A 19,600-nucleotide genomic window follows, 5' to 3' on the forward strand; every position below is an offset into this window, starting at 1 on the left:
GTATACCTGTGCCTTGCCATGATAAAGAGCAGACTGCACACTTCATACATGTATGGGAAGCTTAAGTCTTCCACTAACAAAATGCAGTCTTCGTGTGAGTATGATTTGCTTTGAAATACAATCAATCACCATAATGCATAGGTTCAGTTTGCCCATTGGCTGATCAGAAACTAGAGCATTCGAGAAAAAAAAAAAACCATCAAAAACATCAAAAACAATTCATAACATTATCGAGGGCTACTGAGCCAAAGGGCATTTTTCCTTCCTTCCCATAAACTGTGCACCAGTGCAAATGCAGCGTTCCACCGTATTAGCACTTGGGCATAGTTTGCTCTAGTGCAAGATACTTCAGGGCACATTAGAAAACGTTGACACTGCGACAAGCGCCATTTTTCATGGTATCGGCACAAGGCAAAAATGTGCCCAGTGCAGAAACATGCACTTTCATGGCGTTTTTGCATCAGGGCAAAGTTTGCCCAAGTGATAATACCATTCTCTATAAGCACTAGAGCAAACTTTGCTCCAGTGTAAAAGGAGGAAGAAAGAAGAGGTTTGTCCAATAAGGCTATTTTTACCCTCATGCTTATGCCATGAACAATTACACTTGTGACATTACAAATGTTTTCTAATAAGCCCCCAATGTTTTATTGCACTAGGGAGTGCCGAGGCGGCGCAACTGTGTACTTGGACAAGTGCAAAGTTTTGTAATCTGACCCCATATCATACAGTCAAGAATTCAAGATGGCACTTGCCAGATAGATGAGGATTTCATTTGCAGGCTGCTGGCCCATGTTCGAAAGATGAAGGCTGCCGGGGCCAGGCTGCTGGCATTGGTCAGATAGACGAAGACTGCTAATGTCAGACATCTGGCACTTGCCAGATAGATGTTGACTGCCATTCTCAGGCTGCTGGCTATGGTCAGATAGATGGAGACTGACATTGCCAGGCTGATGGTACTTATCAGATGGCAGGTGGCTGCCCCTGTAAGGTATGTGGCACTGATGACAGAAATTGAGGCTGATATAGGTTTAAAGCTGGCCTTCGGGACCGAACTCCAGGCTGCCATGGTTAGCCAGCTGGGACTGATCACAGAGCCAGGCGCTGCCTCGGGCAGAGAACATTGATCCCAAAGCTGAAGCCTCCTGCTGTTCAACAACTGGCACTAATCACAGAGCCAGACGCGGCCATTGCTAGTGACTGGCACTGATCCCAGAGCTGGTGCCTTGTATTGTCATGCATCTGGTATTGCCCACAAAGATGGCACCTGCCATTGTTATGCAGCTGGCAATGATCACAGATCTACATGTTTTCAGAGTTGGGCAGTTCACCCTTCATTCCATAGCTGGACATTGGCATTGTCTGGCAGGCAGCGTTTACCATAGACGTTGAAGCGGGCACGTGCATGCATCTGGCAGTCATCAGAGAAGGAGGGTGCTATGGTTTAATATCTGGAGCTGATTGTTGACCTGGCACAGATCACAGAGCTGGAAGCAGTCATTATTATATAGCTGGCACTGGTTATTACACTCCCATGATTGGGCTGCCTGCACTGATCGCGGATCTTAACACTACTATAGCCGCGTGTATTGATGATATAGCTAAAGGCTGGCATTTTTAGATAGCTGGCAATGGTCACTGAGATGGTGTTTGCCATTAGAAAGCTGGCACAGAGGATAGAGCTCGTCACCACCAGAATCGGGAAGCTGGCACTGACCTAAGAGATGGAGGCGCCATTATTAAGCTGGGTGCCCAGATCAGAGCGCTGATGACTGCCATCTTTAGGAAGGTGGGACTGAGGAAAGAGCTGGAGGGTGGCACTGGTCACAGATGTGGTGCCTCCATTGTTAGACCTGATGTGCAGGCTCAGACTCGCCTATAGGACAATGCCCAAAGCAAAAACACAAAAGGATAGTGTAGGCCCGTTTTTTTGGGTCAAAGTGGGCCACCTTTTGTTGGCCAATACGGGCCAGCTTGATGAATTACTTCAATATGTAGCTAGTCGTTTTGACCATTGCTGCTGAATGCATATTCTTAATATTGCACAATTTGCATAACATTTTATCAAAAAACTCACACTTGGGTGCTATTCAAACAGTCTGTCACAAAAGGAAGGAATTGCCATTTGTAACTGTGGGCTACTTTTTCATTGGTGTCAGTGACAATGTTATGCCCCAGTCCGACCATGCTGATGCACTCATTAAAGAGTGCTGGTCTGACTGGATGACCACTTAGTGCAGGTTTTCAGTCTTGACTGTCTACACTATGGGCCTGATTCATGGAATGTTTTGCACAGTGCATAGTGACTTTTCACTGCCAACAAACACCCTGATTTATGGAACAGGGCAACGTTTCTTTTTGCTGTGCAATGCCACTTTGTACTGCAAAAATTCAATTTTTACTGCTCCATGAATCAGGGTAGAGCAGTGCAAAGTGTATTTTTTGCAGTGCAAAGTGACTTTATACAGCAAAAAGACACTTTGCACTGTTGCATGAATCAGGGTGTTTGTTGGCAGTGCCAGGGGCGCGGAGTACGAGGATGCTACGGGGCTCGGGCACCCCCCGGGAAAGGGTATTTTCATCAAAGTCCGTATACTTATAATGGAATGCTTTTGTTTTTTTGCCTTCGCCCCCAATCTTCCGGCTCCCCCATGGAAAAATAAAAAGTCTACGCCCTTTGGAAGTGCAAAAGGACTTTTCACCAGTGAAAAGTCCCTTTGCACCGTGCAAAACATTCCATGAATCATGCCCTATATGTTCCTCACATGTAGTCCTGGGTGGGGTGATTCAGTGTCGATACTGGAAATACCAACAGCTGCATTCAAATTGCAGCCTCAAGCGCAGTTCATGTGATTGGTACTTTTTAAAAAGGGGTGTAGCTCCTTCCTCGGGCAAAAACAAAGCAAAGCCCTGGAGAGGTCACAAGGAAAGGGAGGGTCCACCTATAAAATAACATTGGCTGCACGTCCCTGTTTAAACTCGGTGGACTGCGGTGGGAGTGCGCGTTTGTCCCGCAGCCAGTGCTATAAACATGGCCAATCAAAGAGAGAAGCGGAGGCAGATGGAAGCCAAGGCACACTTACCAGCGAAGCTTCCAGCCGCAGAGCATGACGGGAATGGACGCGAACAGGCCAACGTGGAACACTATTCAGAGCATGCAGAGGTGCAATGCTGCGGCGCAGCGGAGCCCTGCACTGCCCCTGGGGCGCAGGGTCCCTGAACAGCGCGGGAACTCCATGAACGGGCAAGCGTGGGGGGGGGGGTCGGACAGGGTTTTTGTTAGCCCACTGATGCACGTGAGAACTTCTGTGAGAGCTCTACGGCTATGCACCGAGATATGATGGCCTACGCCCCTTAAATGTCACACCAAACCAGAACGATTCTCGTCGCTTCAGGCTGCCTGGGGTTTTCTTGTTATTTGAAGCGAAATGTGAAACTAAGCTCTGCACAACTGCTTCCTAGGCTGCCAAATGCGCGCTATCATTATGTCTGCGCTGTGGGTGGGGTGCACAGGAGTACACATGGCATGGATACAGCAAAGGACATCCATAGAACAGGTTAAACTTACAAGCGCTCCAGCTGCTTCAGGTCCTGAAAGGCGCCCCGCTCAATGATGCTGATTTGGTTGTCTTCTAGATGCCTAAAATGAGAGGAACAGACAGGATGTGTAAGAGCAGAGCATCAGCTTCCGGCCAGCAGCTCCAGACTTTAATGCTTGTTAATACATTCCTAGCACTCGAAAGCAAAGTCCTCCAATGTAACCAAGACCAGTTCGTCAAGAGGCAGACGCCAGGCCCGGCCTTAGTGCAGGGCGGGCCGGGCGACGGTCCGTGGCAGCATCCCCCCAAGGTGCCATTAGCCCCCTGCCACGCCAGCTCAGAGGAGTCTTTCAAGGGCTCCCCCAAGCTGGCTTAGTGGGAGAAGGCGCGGCAGGCGCCCCTTTGTTATTAAATGAGTCAGCTGTGGCGGGCGCATTTAATAACAATAGGGTGCTGATGCTTTCAGCACCCGATTCACATGATTACCTCCTTGCAAGGACGCGGGAGCGAGGCGATTTACATTGGAATACCTATTCCAGTGAATTAACCCCCAGCGAGGCGCCGGAGCGAGGACATCAAAAGAAATAAATAAAAATGTTGCGCATCCTGCGCCCAGCCCCGCCTTGCCCCCCTGTTGACCGTGGGCACACGGGTTGGGGGCGCCAATTCACCCAGGATTCTGCTGCCGAAAGGCCGACCCTGGTGGACTCTCTGTGAGCCCTGTCGTACCAGAGGAGGCAAGCAACTAACGCTTTGCCCACCCTAAGTGCATCCGGTATTTTGGCTGGGGAAATGCGGCATAGTGTATAGGGAAGGTCTGTCTGGAAACGGTATATATGTGTACATGTATATGTGTACGTGGGATGGGGGCAGGAGGATGGAATGTTGAGGGTCGGGTGTTGGCTACAGGGGGACAAACACGGACAAAAAATGTTTGAATTAATTTCGACAAAAAGTGGACAAAGTGCATACGTTTAAAAAGGGGTCTATGAAAATGTATCGGTAGAAAAAAATCGAGTACACAATTACCTAAGTAAAAATGTATTTGGTCGAATTATCTCAAAATGTTTGTATATTTGAATAAAAAATTAGGTGGTGTTGGGGTAAGGGTATACGTTAAGGTAGGGGACGTGGGGAGGGGGTGAAGGGATCTCCCACTAAATTATAAAAAAGGGGCAAAAATCCAAAAGCTATTTTCGGTTTTCAATTTTAAAAAAATCGGTCATTTCTAATGAGCTATTTTTTTCGGTTATTTCATAGACAACCTATGAACATATATGGAACTCTATGCACATTGGAGTTGAGAAGGTATTTCACTTTGTGTGCCAATCTCAACGAGATTCTCTCTTCTGAGCTCATCAATGAATGTTTTAATGAGTGTAATCATGTTAGAAATGCTAGAGATGAGGGCAGTAGCATCCTCCATGGCAGAGGTCCAAAGAGTCTTTTGACAATGCTTCCAATCGCACAATGAGATCAGCGGAAGCAGACCCCGGGCCAGTTATCAGCTTGACCGCGCCGCGTTAGCACGGGCGTGCATTCACTGTCCAGTCTTCCATTCCTTTTTTATATTTTTCTTACATTTATGAAAATCATTTTAACACAGCAAATATGCAAATTTAATATAAATGCAGTAACATGGTAGAAAAATAGTTCAATATACAGATATAAGATATACATACAGCACCCAATGGCTTGAATTAGGATACAGCTGGGTCTTATAACAACATTGAAACATATTAGGAAATCCTATATGTGAATGTATAACTTCAAATTCTTTTGCTAAATGATCTTGTAAGCAGGGCCATACAGGAAAAACCAAAGGCATTCTACGTCTAACAAACAATAATCTATTTTCTAAGTAGAAATTCTCAATAAATTCAGCCAAACCATGGTTTGAATCAGGTACTGTGCTTCCCACAACCAGGCCATTGTTAATCCTAGTTATCAAGACAGCCCTTAGAATCAGTCTCCATTCTGCTCCATTCAAAATGTGGGTCCACCAAAAGTGCTTATAACTGTCAGAGGTTGCTGAATATTAGGTTAGTCTGAAGGGAGTTCTTTTTTTTTTGGAGGGACAGGATGTTCAATCCAGTCTTCTTCTCTGTGGAAAAAGCTCCCTTCTACATGGAGAGCCAAGCCTCACAACGTGATCTTCTCCTGACTTCCAAGCACTTTCCTGCCACCTTAGCAGGTTCAGAATGAATGGCGGAACCTTAGCAGAGCAGTTGAAAGCATTGTCAAGCCAATTTTGTTGAATATTGCTCTTGATAATACCTCTTAACATGCCATGCTCAGCCCAAAGCAACTGGGTTCATGCCACAAACAAGAGCGGATTGTGTGCCCAGTATCTGGGGCAAGAAGAGGCAGGTGTTTAGGATGCCCAAAGCAAGGGGCAGTGATGGCCCCTTTAAGATGCAGCTTCTGTGCTCAAGAGGGTTCGGGGACGGCACACTGGTTACCCTCTGAACTCGGGCCCAGGCTCCTGCATGTCCAGTGGCCCTTGCACTGCCTCTGGGATCCCCAGCACGTAAGAGTCTGTATCTGCAACCCTACAGTCCCTTCTCTCTGCACTCATGAGCCACCCGCTGGCTGCACTTGTGAGTTAACTACACTTCCCCTCTCTCCTCCCCCCCTGGCACTTTTCCCCATCCCTCTTCCCTGCACTTGTGTGATCTGAATGACACAAGGCCTAGTAAATTTGTTATTTTGTCCTCCCTTGTTTCCCCCTCCCTGTCTTGTCGCACCTAGAAACACTTGTGTACAGGTGTGTTACAAATTCCACATCATATCATAAGATGTCATACTACCTAAGGCGGCACAAATCCTTCCAATGGCCAGGTCTATAGTCCAAAGGCCAAGTCTATAGTCCAAAGAATTGCACAGCATGACTAGTGGAGGCCTGTGTCTGTGTGACTTCCCACTGACTACACTGTAAACATTACGAAAGCAGTTATAAGTGACACTGGGGCCGGGGATGGGGAACGTTCACCTTTTCTCAAAGGCTTGTTTTAGGAAGTCGTTATATTTTATGAAGATTCTTCACATCTTCTGCAAACTGAACGTAAGGATTGAATGCAACTATAAAAAAAACACAGAACATGTTATCATGCCATGTTCTTTCTAGAGATGGGACCCTGCCACCTTTTTTGTATTTTGCAAGGAACTTGGGGTTGGTCACCCCAAATTACCTGGGGAACCCAGACGTGGACCCCGCGCTCACTGTACTCAGAGAGACACAGCTCCATCTCACTGATGAGGCCCAACCAGGCAGAAACATGTGTATGTGGTTGCTGTTGGTACTCTTGTTCAAAGGAGGTTTGCCTGGCATTTCTGTGCAGGACTGCCCTTGTGGGTGGGACAAAGAGTGATAGAATATTCCTCCTTTGTGAAAGGTACAATGAGCTAAAAGCGATGGCTGCAGACTCTCAAAGTGGAAAAAAACACAGAACAGGTTATCATGCCATGTTCTTTTCAGAGAGGGGTGCCTGCTACCTTGTTTGTATTTTTTCTAGGACTTTGGGGATGGTCACACTAACTTACCTGGGGGGACCCAGATGTGGACCCCTTGCTCACTGTGCTCAGAGAGGCACAGCTCCACCACACTGATGAGGCCCAACACGGCAGAAACACGTGCCTGGGATTGCTGTCGGTACTCATGTTCAAAGGAGGTTTGCCTGGCATTTCGGTGCCGGACTGCCCTTGTGAGCGGGACAAAGAGTGATGTGCAAATGGATATTTCTCCTTTGTGAAAGGTACTGTGAGCTAAAAGCGATGGTTGTGGACTCTCAAAGTGGGGGAAAAAAACCCCAGAACAGGTTATCATGCTGTTCTTTCTACAGAGAGGCGCCTGCTACCTTTTTTGTATCATTTATTCTGCCCCTGCTTATTTGTCAGATGCTGTGTGGGCAATTCCTATGAGGTCAGAATGCAAGCACATAGAGGATCCAGAGGGTGCAGAATCTGCGTTGAATGTGAGGGTGAATAATCATCAGGGAAAAACATGAAGTGTGAGGAGGATCCGAGCCTGGTCTAAGAACATGAGTGGTGTAAGTCCATGTTTCCAGCAAGATATAATATTTGCTCAAAAAGGACCAAATACAGTGCAGAGTTTACAGGCAACCTACCATTTGTTTGTATCTTCTGACAGAAAAGACAGTGTTCCACTCAGTGCAGATTATAGCAGGACTGTCATGAATTTGCTATTTTAGAGAGGTTGGCTCGTTTTCTGTGCATGTGGCTCGCCTGTGCACGCAACTTCTATGGTGTCTGTAAGGGGGGTGCACAAAGTGGCATTGCATAACTATGCAATTGCATGCTATTCATGGAGGGATTTGGTACATATGACCTTGGAGGAATGGTCATGTGTATGGAGGTCAACTGAATTGCACAAGGGAAGTGAGACGACAGGGTCTGGGTAACAGTGGGTTGAAGGAGGCAGTCAAGAGTGAAGGATGGCTACATCATTGGCATGACTTATACGTTTGGGAGATATGGTTGAAAATAGGTTGTCTGCGGCGACAGATTACTCAAGTTATAGGACCGCTCCCCAGTGAAGAGGAAAACATGAGATTAAGTTGGCAGGAGGGTTCTGCTGCAGGGGGCACAGTGCATTCACTACTTCCATGGGTTTGATAAGCACATCATATCTTTTGTTCTCCAGTTCATGATGGCGGATGGATGGGCAGCTGGATGGGACTGAGTGAACAACCAGTTCCCAGGGTGCACATAGCTACCATTGGCATATGCAATGCAATTATAGATTTCATTGAGGCATGATTTCCAAGTTTAGATTTCCTAGATTGCCATTATAAAACACTTCTGTGAATTTGGCCCTGAGGTTGGTATTAGAGGAACTTTGGACTGGTGCCAGTGTGTTTAGATCTGGGGCAACCTTTTCACTAGTGCGAAAACACGTATTCTTTCAGTGCATCTTCACAAACCGATGATATTTTCCCAAGTTCTAGTCATTTACCCTCATGTAAAAATGCACTCAAAGAGTGCTTTTATGCACTCAGGAAATGTTTGCTGCAGTGCTAATTTCCCGTGCACCTGTGAGAAGGTTCGGTAACATGAACCCACATGTAGCAAATATGAAGAGGAGGACTCCAGAGCCCCAGGTAAAAGCATCAAGGATCTGAATGCCACCTGGCGAGGCGGGATTGAACAGTACCCAGTATCTTATGCATTAATCCCCAGAGCTCCCACCAGGCACACCCTCCACTCTAACTCTGATTCCTTTCTCTTCCAACCTCGTGTGACTCTAAAAAAGTTTGGTGGTGCAGGTTTTAATGCCTGGGCACCTGCCATCTGGAACTCTTTGCCCTGGGAACTTCGAGTATGCGATTCAATAACCAGTTTTAAGAAGCATCTCAAGGCGCTCCTGTTTAGTAAGGGATAGGTTTAAGATCTGGATCTTCTCTACCTCGCTCTGTGATATTTGACCACTTTCTTCTGCGCCCCCTTTTTCTGTTTAATGTCTGTCTGTCTCGTGAGTGCCCTGAGGCCTTTGGGCATGCGGCGCAATGTAAGAAATCTATAGATAAATAGATAGATAGATGTTGGTGCATTCACTGACCCAGGGATGAGGTCCACCAGGAGCAGAAACCCCAGAACGACCAACAGAGGGTTAGAATTGTTGGAAAACTACAATTGTGCAATTGTGTAAAGTTAATTTCCAAAGCAAAGATGATATGTGAAATAGAAATGACAGCAAGTATCCAGCACCGCAGAAGCCCTGCCCTGAATCCCAGACTAAAATTAAGGACTGGCTATTCGAAAATAGGACAGATCACAATGGATTCTTCTGTCTGTCTTGCTGTCCAGATATCCTTTCCTTGTTTATTGATTTAGTGCAGAGCCCTGGTGCGTTTGCATCTTAGGGAATGAAATGCCAGTGGAATTCAGTGAAGGGGCCTACTTGGTTACTTATGTGAGCCCTCTTGGTCAAATGTAGCCACAAGGCCACCCTAATGACTTTTAAGCTGGAGGGGACAGGAATCTGGGGCTCATCCATTCACGCAGAGTTACCAAATGGTATCATTCTAGCTAACATGCCGGAGGAAAGGAGACAAAATCGTCCAGCTCTCACCCAAGTCCCGTCAAGAATGTTCGAGTTGCAGAGGTCTTAAAATGGCTGCTGTGCTGCCAGTTTGGAAAGACAGAACGGTAGCCTGCAAATTGAGACATTAGGCATCGATTTTCGCACATGTTCCCTTAGATGGAGAAGCACATTGCGTCCTCATATGTAAACAACTCTGCATTTCTATCTGCAGGACCCCCAGCAGGTTTCCTGTCCCAATCGGCCACCCAAGGCAACTCAAGTGGCGCATTACCCTTGGTTGATCACAGCGCGCGTGGAAATGTAGGCTAATCTGTTTGAGCTGGCCTGATGTGCTAAGCTTCTGCTCCAGCCTAAATGGCTATGAACATCGATTTGATCTGCCCTTGCCTGGCATAGAGATTTAGCCTGAAATTCCACTTAATCCTCGTGTCAGGCTCTGAACATGATCAATCGTGGGATTAGGTGGGGAAACGCTTTGGTGTGTGCCCAAGGACATTCACGGTGGAATGTGCTCGGCGCAGCTGCTCCCAGTGGGCGCTGCAAAGTCCCACGCTATTGGCAATAGTTGGTTAGCACTGCTCTAGTGCTTGGCTTGTGATTAGAACAGACACCAGTGTTTCGCCTACAGCTAGCTAGTCCGGCCCATCCACGCCATTCTGTCAAAACGTCAAAACATAATAATTTCATAAGCATTCTGTCCTCGTGTTTATGGAGCATTGTGAGTGATGTCTGATCCTCTCACAGTAGGAGAGGGCCCTGAGCCGCACCCTCACAGAGTGGCAGATTATGCATTATGGTGGAAGGTGCCACTCTGAGAAAGGCACTGGCATTGTGTACAAGTACCTAGCATAGATTGTCGCAGGTGCAGTTTCCCACAGTCTGGCCTTTTCAGCATTATTGTGCCAGAAAACACCATTGCAGTGCCAGAATATGTAATTCACCTACTAGAACATATTCTGCCTCATCAAGAGTTTGGTGGTAACCCTTAAATGTGGCAGTAACGCTATTACTGCCACATTTAAGGGTTTGCCAAATCACAGGCTTGGCAGATTTACCCCCAGCTCTAAGCTGGGGGCAAAGTTGCTGCAAGTTTGCCAATTTTTGGTGCTATTACCGCCGGCTGTAAAACCGCCAGCGTTAATAGCACCGAACATTCCCCATTGGGCCCAATGAGGAATGGGAAATTCCCAAATGGGCCTAATGGGGACTTACCGTTCTGCCAAACCCGTGATCCGGCGCTAATAACGCCAGAGGGTTTGGCAGTAGGGCTAATAGCCCCAGCCGTAAGACCACTGGGGTTAGCGTCCAACTCATGATGAGGCCCAATTTGTTTGACTCACAGTGCAACATGTCCTTAAATGGCTGAGTATGCAGACAAGCTGGCTCGATGGTGGGGCTCCCCCAAGCACTCTTAGATTATGCAGACCTTCTTATCCCCCCCCCACAAGATTAGTACAATGATTTAGGCTATCTTCACCCATCCCAATTTGGGTGCCAATATCACCCCATCAAGTACAACAGAATACCATAACTCACCATGACCATAGTATGCCCAGAATGTTAGCAACATAATGCCAAACTAGTTTTAGGGAACTGCAATAAAAGCTGCAGTGGCTCCTGGTTTCCATACAGTTATTTACTGGTGGTAGGATGCAAATAATAGTACAATGCAGCCAAGCACCAAGGACACACAAAGCTCACATCTACACACAACAAACACCTCTATGCCCTCGACACAGACCACCTAGAAACAGATCCGCACACAGGAACTTCCAAACTGCATCCATCAGCACAGTGCAAAGCTATCTTGCATTTCCTCTCACTCCCCAGTCACCTAACACACCCCCCCCCTTCTAACAGATCCGCCGGAGCGCCGTTAGACCATGAGAATGGCGGTGACGTGTGACATAACCCTGACTAAATGATCCTAACGTAGCACAGATCCAGTATGCAACGATTTTTAGGAAAGCAGCAACTTGCACTTACAGTACTCGGAGGTTCTTCAGGCCGGCAAAGTCCGTCTTGGTGATCCGTGTGAAATTATTCCTGTCCAGGTCCCTGCAACAGAAGAGAAAATGAGTTCCAGATCACATGCCTCACTCGTTCACCCAAATAACAGCAGAGTTTTAATATCTGACTCTAGGCCATCAACCACCAAGCAGCCTGGTATCAGGGCTATCAGCTGACCCAAGGCAGGTTTCTCTCCTACATTTCAATCAACAGCAAAAGTACTTCTAGAGGGGCTGTGAACCCGGTTGACTTCAACTGAAGCAGTTGCTCTAAAGTCCTAAATTAGAAAGGTTTTCAGAAGTTATGCTCAAGACTAGAACATGGTGCCCCCAGTGACATGCTGCCATTTATGAAGTCTAGCCATGCATGATATATATGCTCCGACAGTTATTTTTTTCCAAATGGAAAATAGACAATGTTGTTTTCTAAAATATATTTTGTTATATTGTTGGCAAAGCGGTAGCTTTCGATCAGTCGGCATCGGAAATGGCGATGTTGAGTCAAATAGCGTCGAAAACCATTCCTCAGTCGCAAAGTTTGTGACAACCATAGCAGAAAAAAACAATCTGAGGATGTCGACGCGACCTTGTCGACGCCCTGTTTTTTGGCATTGAAAAAATATGCTCCAGACACTCCCTCTCAGACACACACAGACACACACCAATTTCCTCCTGGTGGCTAACACGGAGGGCCTGGGGGGCCCTGGATTTCCACCTAGTTGAGCATATTTGGGAACTGTGCGTTTTCGTGGTTCAGTACATAGGAAGAGGAAACTGGGAAGAAGAGGGGACATTAAGGGAAGGGAAGGGCAAACTAGCCATGAAGCGTTCTGGTATGGTGAAGCAAGTTGGTTGGATGGTATAGTAGTAGGTATGACATGGGGAATAGAGAAAGGCACCATCAGATCGGGGAATGGCAACGGTATAGTAGGTGCAGGGTTCGGTACATACGATTTCAGGGCCAAGTTAAAAACCTTTTTCTTGACATAAGCAAAGCGACATTCAGCCACCTCACCTCGCCACAATGGAGGCAACATGTTCTTCTTGCAGCAGAAATCTGGTGCCTGTATGGCTGCCACTCTGGCTAGTACAGTGGTGCAACACCATTGAGCTGACTGGGCTTCAGACCCCCCGGAAATTGTGGGCTATGTTGTCTCAACCTGGCTGATCTACAGAGATATGGTCGGACAGAACAGGACACAGACGTAAACGGCGCCTGACGTCCCTGTTAACAAAGGCCATGCAATTACTTACGGAAAGCATTTCACTGTTAGCACCTGCATTCATATGCATATATTTTTAGGCAATTAAAATCGTGATGTGGGGTTAGTACTTGCATGCCAGTGGAGCGATTGGAAGGGTAAGGAGGGGACAGGATACCACTCATTCTCTCAGTAGTCCTTAAGTGAGTGTTTTCAGACTTAAAGGAGAGAGTTAACTGGTTGTAACATTGAAGATGCACTACAATATTCTCATTTGAAAACTTAAAGAAGTTAGATACCGCACACAAGCAGGTATGCCCCTCTCCCACGTCTCTGACGTTAGCGATTCTCCCAACATTTGAACGGTTATCCCCTCAGCCCCCTGCCCGCACCCTGAAATGTACGTTTTGTTGCAGCCCTGGGCTAGTATCCATGTATTGAGTATCCAGTAAGCGGCAGTAGATAGTGTCCAATCCCAAGACACTCAATGATTCCTGAGAGTCCATGTTCTGTGTTGTTATCCCGGCATGTGTTCCACACGCTGGTCACATGTGCATGATTGGAAGGACCTGGCAACATGACTCGACAGCTTCCAACTCTGAAGGCAGATTACATCCATCCCCGTGTTCTTGGCAGCTAGAGATCAAGCACCTTCCCCATAAGAGACGGCTTCTGCATCTGCCTGTTCGCCCCTGGGCTGCGGCCTGCGGCCTGGGAACGTGAGTCCCAGCGGATCCGCAGATGGGCAGCCGGGAGCTGCCTACTGCGGAGGAGGAGTTGTACCCGTTAGTTATTTTGGAATATAGAACGAAATCCAGGAAAACGAGCTTTTTCCAATCTCAGTTCCGCCTGATCCTTCCTGGTAATTACAGTGAAAGGGGGTTATTCTAAAACTTTCGCTCTCTCTGCCTCGAGCGCCAAATTCGGGAACGCAAGAGGATTAAATAAGAGGCCTGGAGAAACCAGCTCCCAAAAGCTGGAGGCATCCCAACCAGAGACACACACGACAGAGGCTGCCTGAGATGGCGGCCTGGTGTGCACGCCAGGCGAAAAGTGAGGAGCCACAGTTAGGGCAACCCATAACTCCCCACGGTCAAGTGGTACAAGTCGGTGTCCGTCCACCCGCTGAAACTGGGAGATTTCCCAACAGGCCAGTGCCTCTGGAGGGCCAATGTGGCTGCAGCCACAGCAGACAGAGCTAGCAGTCATTGTGATATCTGCGAGTGTCCCTGTAGGCCAGTCCACCACTGACTTCACCTAATCCGTCAAGCACAGGTCTGGCCGTGCTAGCTTCACAATATCTTATCACTATTTGCGTTGCTCCGTTCCACTAAACTACACCACCACACGTGGCATGGTGTTGTACAGCTCACTGGTGCTACCGCAACACTATCCTTGTACAAATAGTAGCCATGCTCTCGTGCCTGATTGATTGTTTGAGAATTCTTTCTATGGCTATTCTGTTTCTTCATCAGACCAGGAACCGCAGCTCACCAATTTATAATATTACATGTGTTAATTGCCTCCTAAAGATATCCTATTCTCCAAATCAGCAGCCATTCTCTAATGGAGTCATAATTTGGTGGAAGCAGTTGTAATAATTATAATCAATACCAGCTGGACCTATGCTGTGCAGAGTGGTCTAAAAAATTGGACCCTTTTCCACACACTGGCATCACTGCAGCGTTCAATGTATTGCATTGCTGTTGCTCATCAGATGGGTTGTGGGACAATCTCACAGCTGGGTTCAAAGGAGTCAGGACTGCCCCTCCCGCACCACAGAAACGTTGGCGGCTGTAACCACGTTGGAAACTTCAACGGCCCATCCCAAGATGGCGCCTGTGCAAAATGCCTCTGCCTCTCATGCACGGCACGCGGCCATCCCAAGAGGGTGCCCACACAATGACGCATCTGCTTGACAAGCATGTCGTGCAAACAGGAGGAAGGGCCGGGAGGATAGCCCAGGGGCAAAGTGCTCGCCTTGGAAACAAGATGACGGGGAGCAACACAGGTTCAATCCCCAGTTCCCAGTTTAGAAACCTCTGGGTATTAAGCACGTTATAAATAATCAATTACAGGAATTCTAATCCCCGCTGGTACGCAATACTTTGAGTCTCAACGCTCCACATTGTGTGCGGACATTTGACGCTTGGAGTTCGACTTGAGTACTTCCTTCCTTTCCCCTGGTTTTCTGCCTGTCTGTTCTCTGCTTAGCGACCGTCGTGATGTCCTGCTCAGTTTGCTGTCTGGATTCTTGATCTTCCAGGCCTGCTTCCGCAGCTCGTCTTCACTCCCTGTTTCTCCTGGCTGCACAGCTTTTCCTCCAATGGAACTCTACGAATCTGCACATCCTTACTTCCGGCGGAACTCTATGAGTTGCTGACCTTCTTCTACTGAGGAGGTTTTTCCGACTAGTGGGGATTTTCCTACCTTGTCTTCCTCCTGGGGGGGGTCACTCCTCTTCGAGTGTTCTCACAACGCTCTTTCAACTCTCTTTCCAGAGTGGCTTCTGGAAAGGGCAGGCCTTACCTCACATCCTGCGGTCTCCAGTGTTCAGAAAGGGGAAGGCCTGTCGCTGATACAAAGACGTATGGTCCGACCGCCAAAGGTACCCGACCCCTTGGGTAAAGCAAGGCCCTTTCAACGAAAGCCTGGATATAGTGTGGCTGCACTTGTGCATTTTCAATAATGTCAAAGCTGGCAGAGTTCTACCTGCGTCACGATAGCAACAGTGCACAGAGTTCACTTGCCCATTTCTTATTCAATGGGGGTATTAACGTCCTTTATGCAACACCAAAGGAAAGGCCGAAACAAAGACAAGGACACAACTGGGTTTTGAAAATGTTGGATGCCCGGTTTGCAGCAATCCATAATCTGCTATATTGTGAGATTCTCAGAATACCAAGGAATAATCAGCCATTTTCTTGGAAATAAGACATTGTATGTCCTTCTTGTGTCATATATGGAGCTGGCGGCACTTCCTTATAAGTGATTCGTTAAAATGTTATTGCCCCATGCCCCACTCCCAGGTATACCCCATTCTGTTCCAACGGTGTGGAAGACTTCTTTGTACCCACAATCCTTTCTATGCACGTTTAGCAACCCATGACACCGGTTATGTCCTGGTCCCAGTACTCAACAACTGCATAGCAGATGCATGGGTTTAAACTGCATAGCAGATGCATGGGCTTATGCGATGTGCAGGGGTGAAAGCGGATGGGGCAAAGAGAAACATGAAAGCAGAGTGGGTACAAACTGAAAGAGAGGCGAGGAGACACTATGTTCACAAACGCCGGACAGCTTGAGGGATTGTGTGCCTTATCCATGTTGCACACAGCACATCCCTTGCCTTGCTCGGAAGCGATATTGAATTGTAGTGTGAGGTGTTGTAAAACCCTGCCGCATTAATACATAAATAAATAAGTGCATTCCTGCATACATAAATGTCACTGCTTTTGGCATGTTGCAACATGTCTGCAGACGTCCCCTCCTCTACACATGCACTCTTATTGCCCTTTTGACCGTGGCGGGTCTCTTTCACAGGTTGGATGTCATGGCTCAGTGCAGATAATTCAGATATGGCATTATGGATTATGGCTGTGCTATACCCAGGGCTCTATATTTTCAGTTTGTATTGCTTGTTACACATAAATACAGAAAGAAATAATGCTCAGTATACTTGAAAAAAATAGAACAAAGGTAGACATTAATCTGTCTTGATTTGCTCTTCAGGGTGTCAATAGTGACTTGCAAGCCAATTGCTTTGCAAAGTAACACAATGTACAGACACAACAAAGTCAATAACTTCCCTTCTAAAATGGATCTTTGCTTGATGTGCAAGAACAACCCTATGAATTTCCCATCACAGGCCTCAAAGCGTTACATCTTTTATTAGAATAAATGGGGAAAATCACTAGTTGTAAAATACGCTTTTTTAGAGAGCAAATATAAATGTGGATAAATATAGATGAAATATCTAAAATATAAATATAAAACCGGGGACTTAGCTGTAACATCCCAGAGGGGTTGTTTCCTTGTCACATATAATCCCGGGAGGATAGCCCAGCAGCAACGTGTTCGCCTTGCAAGCAAGACCACACGAAGCAACACAGGTTCGATCCCTGGGTCCGCGCTTAGAAAACTTTGGGTATTATAAATACACAACTAAGACAAAAAATAATTACACAATTAAGAAAAAAAGCTATACCTGTAACAGTGCCTTGATGCCCACGGGCTGTGTGAGCGCTTTAAAAATGCAAATAAATAAATAAATATAGGAGCAGAGGGTACATTCCCCAGCTGACTCAGGTGCTGCTGCTGCGTTCTGTTGTAGTCTGATACTTTTTTGCAGGTTTGCTTTGCCTTAGGGCTTTAAGTGGGCTACCAAATGGAGGGGGGATCAAATTATGGTGAAGCCTAAGTGTTGGGCGTGGCCTATAGAATTCTGTGACCTAAAGAGGGCGCCGTTGCACCAAACAATACACCGTGAGACCCTGCAAACGTGAATTTTCACTAAGCATGCCATCATATGGTTCGTTTTGATTCAGTCTTCATTTAGTAAATGAACCTCTTTGGATTTGTTTGTGAAAATAATTGCTGCCTGTAAATAAATCACTCTCTCACTCAATGTATAAACAATTCAATCGATGAGTAATTCACCATCATTATGTCATTCAATGACCTATAAGTATGGGTAGTGGGACAAATAGCACAAAAGTGGGTTCCTGGCTGCATTGCTTACAATCAAATGGGAACTGAAGAATGGAAATACATTTTTATTTTTCACACACATGTCTGTGATATTGATTCAAGCATGACATCCTTCTGAGCTGATGCCTTCAGGGCTCATAAAAAGCCCCCTTGGTGATCATACTATAACATATGGCACACACTTCCTGTGCTCAGGAATCGTATGGGGGAAAAGTGTGTCAAGAATATCTGCAATTTTATAAATTGGGGAGAACTGAGCATGCAGTTACTCCACCCATCAGAAAAGCCATGAAGCTTAACTGGGGAGAACTGAGCATGCAGTTACTCCACCCATCAGAAAAGCCATGAAGCTTAACTGGGGAGAACTGAGCATGCAGTTACTCCACCCATCAGAAAAGCCATGAAGCTTAACTGGGGAGAACTGAGCATGCAGTTACTCCATCCATCAGAAAAGCCATGAAGCTTAACTTCTGTGCCACTCAGAAACCCAAAATACTCGGCAGATTGGGGCTCTTGGTGGGGCGTTCCTTTTATTGTGTTTAATTTCTACAAGCCGATTGCATGAAGTATGGGCATTCTGTGGGAAGCGGAAACAGGGAAACAATTGGCCATGTACTGGGGGCAGGTGACTTGCAATAACATCAGTTAATGATGGCGCACAAAGAGCATCGGATTAGAAGGCATTTTATCTGGCTCACGATGTCCCAGGGAAAGAAAATGGGGTTGATGGTTCAGTGGGTGGACCGAATTGCAGCTTGCTGTCAAGCTCAAGTGTTCCTAATCGCGGACTGTGTGCATTGCCAGCATTTCCCAGAAGGATCACTTCAGAAGACTCTTTCTGTATCTGGTTATCAGCGGTGGCTCCAGGTGCTGCTGGAATTAGACTAGCATTGTATGGACTTCAGCTGTGCATTTTATAAACCCCACATATACAGCAAGAAGACCGTCATTTAGTCTAAACTAGGTATTACAGAGTGCTAGGATTTTTGAGGCATTATCAAGCAATGCCACATTGTGTCAGGCTGTGGTATAACTGGGCTCAAACTCAATGTTCCAGGGCTTACTTTCTCACTGCCCACTTGAAACCTTTCAGATATGCCAACTGAAGCACCACCATGCTACCCAAGGAGCCAACCACACGCCATACTGGAGTCATGCATATTACAACTGTGGCATTACCATGCCAACAAGTACCAGCAAAAGGCAGTCTCTTCTGTTCTTTTCATATCTTGGGGTATTCTTTTTGTACTGTTACGCTAATGCCCATTTGCAGATTATGAAGGCTCCACGTGTTTCCCATACAGTAACTGGCCACACAATCTACTTCTGGTCCGGATATAGGGAAGGTCCAGGTTGGCAACTCCCTATGGCAATACTTGGCCCACATCCCACACTAACTGGCAACTACGTTTTCAGCCTCCCTCCCAAACAGCTACCACACCTACCAACAACACACTAGCACTGAAATTATGCATGCCCAACACTCTTGACCACCACCTTAAATCCACTGGCCCTACATGCGTGAATAGGACTGTTTCACACAGAATAGACCTTTAAATTGGCATGCACCATGGAACATTTTTTTTTTATATTACCATTTACCATAATGAAGGACAGCTGCTAGTAAAACCGTTTCATAAGCCTACAGACTTCATTATACCAGCCATTGTGTAAAGCATCTCCATGACGATTTACCATTTGGACAGTTTCTGAGGTTGAAGAGAAACAGCAACACTAAGAATTCATATGTGAATGAGGCGACTGTCCTTTCGGGTAGACTGAGAGATAGAGGTTAGCCCCAAAAAGTGGTTAACAAGGCTTTAAAAAGAGCATGCAACAACCATAGGGATGCCCTGCTTGAAACTCAGACTAAACTGGTGAAAGAGGACCAATTGGCGTGTGTAACGACCATCACCGGTTTAAGTCTACAGATTCAGAACATCATAACAAAAGAGTGGAGGATCTTTCACAAAACCGCATAAAACAGTTAACAGACCTATTTTTGCTCTAAAATAAAAAAGTAACAACATTGGGAACCTTGTTAGTAGAAACAAACTGAGAACAGAAGGCATCACACAA

The 19,600-nt window shown here is 46.5% G+C and overlaps 1 protein-coding gene across 1 annotated transcript in view; it reads right to left on the bottom strand.

Moving 5' to 3' along the window:
* Window positions 1–19,600, bottom strand: part of SLIT3 (slit guidance ligand 3) — a 1,101,025-nt gene that overhangs the window by 970,686 nt on the left and 110,739 nt on the right. The window contains exons 2-3 of the mRNA XM_069654301.1: window positions 11,587–11,658; window positions 3,566–3,637 (exon numbers count right to left, since the gene is read on the bottom strand). Coding sequence (XP_069510402.1) covers window positions 3,566–3,637; window positions 11,587–11,658 — 144 coding nt within the window. The remainder of the gene's footprint in view (window positions 1–3,565; window positions 3,638–11,586; window positions 11,659–19,600) is intronic.

This window comes from Ambystoma mexicanum, chromosome 3q (genome assembly GCF_040938575.1).
Source record: "Ambystoma mexicanum isolate Mex_15411 chromosome 3q, UKY_AmexF1_1, whole genome shotgun sequence".
Classification (NCBI taxonomy): domain Eukaryota; kingdom Metazoa; phylum Chordata; class Amphibia; order Caudata; family Ambystomatidae; genus Ambystoma; species Ambystoma mexicanum.